This window comes from Piliocolobus tephrosceles, chromosome 14, assembly GCF_002776525.5.
Source record: "Piliocolobus tephrosceles isolate RC106 chromosome 14, ASM277652v3, whole genome shotgun sequence".
NCBI lineage: Eukaryota > Metazoa > Chordata > Mammalia > Primates > Cercopithecidae > Piliocolobus > Piliocolobus tephrosceles.
The window spans coordinates 46,450,153-46,456,152 of NC_045447.1; the positions used below are offsets into that span (position 1 = coordinate 46,450,153).

The 6,000-nt window shown below is 42.7% G+C and overlaps 1 protein-coding gene across 2 annotated transcripts in view; it reads left to right on the plus strand.

Moving 5' to 3' along the window:
• Positions 1–6,000, plus strand: part of UBAP2 (ubiquitin associated protein 2) — a 100,536-nt gene that overhangs the window by 72,175 nt on the left and 22,361 nt on the right. For both annotated transcript variants that reach the window (XM_023203333.1, XM_023203334.1), the window contains 2 exons: positions 402–571; positions 2,148–2,361. In XM_023203333.1, the coding sequence (XP_023059101.1) occupies positions 402–571; positions 2,148–2,361 (384 nt within the window). The remainder of the gene's footprint in view (positions 1–401; positions 572–2,147; positions 2,362–6,000) is intronic.

Below are 6,000 nucleotides of genomic sequence, written 5' to 3' on the forward strand. Positions count from 1 at the left end.
CCATTGCTCTTAGATGCAGGTGGTGATATTAATGCCAACTATTCCTGTTTAACTTTTAATTTCTCCTTTTTTTTTTTTTTTTTTTTAATGAGACAGGATCTCGCTGTGTTGTCCAGGCTGGTCTTGAACTCCTGGGTGCAAGTGATCCTCCTACCTTGGCCTCCCAAAGTCCTGGGATTACAGGCGTGAGCCACCACACCCAGCCAACTTTTAATTTTTCTTAGCTTGTTTCTTTTCTTTCTCTTTTTAGAAAAGTCTTATTCCTTTTTTCTCCTTGTTTCTCACTCCTCCTTCCTGCCAGTATTGCCTGGGAACCTAAATGCTTGTTTGGCTTTGTTATAGGCCTTTGTGACCTGGAATCTGTGACCTCTGCTCCTGACATGACAGCTTTGCTTTTTCAGATCCCAGCTTCTGCAGTGGAAATGCCTGGTTCGGCAGATGTCACGGGATTAAATGTGCAGTTTGGGGCTCTGGAATTTGGGTCAGAACCTTCTCTCTCTGAATTTGGATCAGCTCCAAGCAGTGAAAATAGTAATCAGATTCCCATCAGCTTGTATTCGAAGTCTTTAAGGTACTGAATTTAGTCCTTCATTATGAAGCAAAATAGACCCTAAGAGAGCAGCTGGTGGAAAGAATACATCCTGTGGTAACAGATTGTGCAGCTATCCTCAGTGTTTATCCAGACCTTCCATCATCTCCATGAGAAACCCCATACCTGTAGCAGACAGTCTCGATTTCTTCATTGCTCTGCCCCTTAGCAACCAATAATCTGTCTCTGGATTTGCCTACCTGGACATTTCATATAACTGGAATCTTGGAATATGTGGCCTTTTATGTCTGGTCTTTCACTTAGTATAAGTTTTCAAGGTACACTCATGTTTAATGTATCATTTTTATTGCCAAATATTTCATTGTGTTAATACACCACATTTTATTCATTCATTAGTTGGTAGACATTTGGGTTGTTTGCTGTTTTTGACTATAGTGAATCGTGCTGCTGTGGACATTTGGTTTCAAGTTTTGCGTGCTTTCTGTTCTTCGGGAGGTATATCCCAGGAGTAGAATTGCTGGGTCATATGGTAACTTAACCATTTGGGAAACTCCCATACTGTTTCCACTGTGGCTGTAGCATTTTACATTCCTACCAGTAGTCTGTGAGGGATCTAATTTCTCCACATCTTTGCAGCAGTAATTTTCTTCAGTGGAATATTTTATAAATACAAAATCTCAGATTTTAGTTTGTGTGTGTTTTTTTTTGTTTGTTTGTTTTTTGTTTTTTTTTTTTTTGAGATAGAGTCTTGCTCTGTTGTCCAGGCTGGAGTGAAGTGGCATGCTTGACTCACTGCAATCTCTGCCTCCCAGGCTCAAGTGATCCTCCTGCCTCAGACTCCTGAGTATGTTGGATTACAGGTGTGCACCACCACGCCCACCTAATTTTTTAATATGTTTTGTAGACACAGGGTTTCGTCGTGTTGCCCAGACCAGCCTCAAACTCTGGAGCTCAATGAATCTGCCTACCTCAGCCTTCCAAAGTGCTGGGACTACAGACATGAGCCACCGTGCCTGGCTGACTTTGTTGTTGTTTTAGTTTTTCCACGTTCCAGAGGCAAAACCTGATACTTGTTTAAGTTCCCTTTTTAAAGATGGTCTCAAACACCTGGATTCCTTAAAGAGTCTTCTTAAGTATTCTTTTTTTTTTTTTTTTTGAGACGGAGTCGCACTCTGTCGCCAGGCTGGAGTGCAGTGGCGCGATCTTGGTTCACTGCAACCTCTGCCTCCCGGGTTCAAGTGATTCTTCTGCCTCAGCCTCCAGAGTGGCTGGGATTACAGGTGCCCGCCACCATGCTCTGCTAATTTTTGTGTTTTTAGTAGAGATGGGGTTTCAGAATGTTGGCAAGGATGGTCTCAATCTCCTGACCTCAGGATCTGCCCATCTTGGCCTCCCAAAGTGCTGGGATTCTAGGCGTGAGCCACCGTGCCCAGCCTAAGTATTCTTAAAGGTGTCCCCCTATCTCTCAGTAAATTAGGTGAGTCTCATTTGGGACAATAAATTGATGAAGTAGTTGCATCTCTTGAAGCTGTTTATTTTTATTTTTTTCATGAAGCTATTTAACAAAATTATGTTGAATATCTTTGACTCTTTTCAGTGAGCCTTTGAATACATCTTTACCAATGACCAGTGCAGTACAGAACTCCACATATACAACTTCTGTCATTACGTCCTGCAGTCTGACCAGCTCATCACTGAGTTCTGCTAGTCCAGTAGCAACTTCTTCCTCTTATGACCAGAGTTCTGTGCATAACAGGATCCCATACCAAAGCCCTGTGAGTTCATCAGAGTCAGCTCCAGGAACCATCATGGTAAGTGGTATTTTAGTTTTTTTCTCATAAGATGTCTGTCTTATTTGGAAGTTAATGTTTGGTTAAATAAATGCTTCTTGGATATGATTTTATTTTACAAATTGACCTTTTGAGTAGAATCCTTATAGTTCATTGAGTTTGTTTACAGTGGGCATCTCTAGGACCCATGCTCTTGAGTGTGTGGATAGATTCACAGGTTCATACACTTTGTGGAGAAAATCAAGCATCCATGTAGTATGAGCACTTTGGCTGTAGTACTGGGTACTTCTACATTGTCTGAAATATCTCTGAATATTTCTTGTACTGCTTTCTCTCTGATTGCCCCATTTGCTTTGAATGTATTTGCTTCTTCATCACGGTTAGTTATTTTTGTGTTAAAATTGTGTATTCTCTACCTAGCTTGTTAATAATACTGGACTGTAGATAAAGGAACCAGATCTATTTTTGATAGTTTTAAAGTGTTACCCTTCTAGATTCTTGCTAGCTGCATATCTAATGGTCATTGCCAGTTGTATTGCTTTCTGTTAAGTTGAGATGTACCAATATCTCCTGAGAATCTTAGAAGGATACTTAAAAAAGAACAAGTAAGTATACACATTTCTGCTAGGCCAAATCAGCTGTTTTTACTATTTTCATGTGACACTAGTAATACTTGAAAATCATTCTCTCCCAGGAAATTAAAATAATATGGATAACACTACAGGAATACCTTGCAGATACTGCAGGTTGTTTCAGACCACTGCAATAAAGAAAGTTGTGCTAATTTTTTGGTTTCCTAGTGCATATAAAAGTTACAATGTGGATATCTTAATTAATGATACTTTATTGATAAGAAATGCTAAAAATTAATATGTGAGCATTCAATGTGAGCAATTCTGTGGGTTGTTTTTGGGGGGAGTACAGGGTCTTGCTTTGTCACCCAGGTTAGAGTCCAGTGGCGCAATCACAGCACACTGCAGCCTTGACCTCCCGGGCTCAGTCAGTCTTCCCACCCTAGTCTCCCAAAGAGCCTGGACTGACTACAGACATGCGTTGCCATGTCTGCCTGCCTTTTGTATTTTGTTTAGAGACAGGATATTGCCACGTCTTGAACTCCCAGGTTCATGCAATCCTCCTGTCTTGGCCTCCTTCCAAAGTGCTGGGATTATAGGGTGAGCCACCACACTGGGCTCTTTGTTCCTTTTATCACTTGACATTATTTTGTAAATATGACATGATAGCTTAGGATTTCAGCTCAACAACTCTGTATATCCCAGGCTTCTGAGTAAATTTTTTAAACCAACAATTTTTATTAACAGTGCTGGGACTTGATAATCCTATGAGTAAATCCAAACCCTTGCCCCACAAGAACCCCTCCTACCATATATACACCCTCACACACACATTCGCAGCATCTTACTTGGTGTAGGCAGCTGAGAAAAAGTATAGATATGCTTCCAGTTTAGGAAGAAGCCTTTGTAGAGCCAAAGAAACAACTACACTGTGGTTTTCCTATATTAAATCTGCCTGCATGCGTCCGATGTCTTAACTGCATTTGAATGAAGGAATCTTGTCGTCATCGCCTTCTTCCTCCTCCTCCTTTTCTTCTTCTTTTTCTTCTTTCTTCTTCTTCTTCTTTCCCCTCTCTCTCTCCCTTTCCTCCCTCTCCCTCTTTTCCCTCCCCACTCCTCCGCCTCTCCCCCTCCTCCTCCCCCTCCTCCCTCCTCCCTTCTTTCTTCTCCTTCTCCCCCCCCTCCCTCCCTCCCTGCCTTCCTTTCTTCCTTTCCTCTTTCTCCCTCCTCCTCCTCCTGCCTCCCTCTCCTTCTCTTCTTCATTTTGATACAGAGTCTGGCTCTGTCACCCACTGAAGCGCAGTGGTGCAATCACAACTCCCTGCAACCTCAGCCTCCCGAGTAGTGGGGACTGCAGACACATACCACCATACCCGGCTAATTTTTTTGTAGAGACGGGGTTTCACCATGTTACCCAGGCTAATCTCAAGGAATCTTGTCTTAAAAGCACACAAATGGCTGAGAGCATTAAAAACACAGAGGAATCTGGGCGCAGTGGTTCACTCCTGTAATCTCAGCACTTTTGGAGGCTGAGGTGGGCAGATCACCTGAGGTCAGGAGTTCGAGACTAGCCTGGGCAACATGGTGAAACACTGTCTCTACTTAAATACAAAAATTAGCCGGATGTGGTAGTGCGTGCCTGTAGTCCCAGCTACTACTCGGGAGGCTGAAGTGGGAGAATCGCTTGAACCCAGGAGGCAGAGGAGGTTGCAGTGAGTGGAGATCATGCCATTGCACGCCAGCCTGGGCGACAGAGCAAGACTCCATCTCAAAAAAAAAAAAAAAAAGCATAGGAAATCAAATAATGTTTTTAGGCTATGTTTTCTGAGATTATGCCACTCTAATTCTAATAAGACATAAAATCACAAACAGGCATAGAATCTTGGAACATATTAGCTGAGTAAAATGGAACTTTCCATGTTTTGTCTTTTTCATCATTCCCTTCAACTAAACATTCAGAAAAGTATTTGTGCACCTTGGCCGTCTTGATGGATCATCCTCCCTTCCTTCTTCTCTTCCCCTTCCACAGCCCGGAATATCCACAGATTAAAATTACCTTTTCAGAGACGTTTTGACAGAAATAAGTTAGAGTCTGTATCATGACAGATGGGCACTAAAACAAGAAAAACCATCTGAACTATGGAAATTTCAATGACAAGCTTGTTTGTTTGCTTTTTTTTTTTTTGAGATGGAATATTGCTCTGTTGCCCAGGCTGGAGTGCAGTGGAGTGATTTTGGCTCACTACAACCTCTGCCTCCTGAGTTCAAGTGATTCTCCTGCCTCAGCCTCCCGAGTAGCTAGGATTATAGGCACCCATCACCATGCTGGCTAATTTTTGTATTTTTAGTAGAGACAAGATTTCACCATGTTGCCCAGGCTGGTCTCGAACTTCTGACCTCAGGTGATCTGCCCACCTTGGCCTCGCAATACTGGGATTTCAGGCGTGAGCCACCACGCCTGGCCAATGACAAGCTGTTTTTGTTTCAGCGTAAGTTTTTGAGAAGCTCATCATGTAACATTTCTTACATAATCTAAACAACCATATTGGGCTGGGCCCTGTGGCTTATGCCTGGAATCCCAGCACTTTGGGAGGTGGAGGCAGGTGGATTGCTTGAGGTCAGGAGTTCGAGACCAGCCTAAGCAACATGACAAAAAACTCTGTCTCTACAAAAAATACAAAAAGTGGCTGGGCGTGGTGGTGTGTGCCTGTGGTCCCAGCAGTTTGGGAGACTGAGGCAGGTGGATCACTTGAGCCCAGTATTCCACAACCAGACTGGGCAACATGATGAGACCCTGCCTCTACAAATAATAATAATAAGTAGTCAGGTGTGATGGTACACACCTGTAGTCCCACTCCTTGGGAGGCTGAGATGGGACGATGGCTTGAACCAGGAAGCGGAGGTTGCAGTGAGCCGAGATCACGCCACTGCACACCAGGATGGGTGACAGAGCCAGACGTTGTCTCAAAACAACAAAAATCAAAATAAACCCCCCAAAATAACTACATACCTGACAATGTAATATGTGTGTGTGTGTGTGTATATACACACAAATATATATATATATATATATATATATATATATATA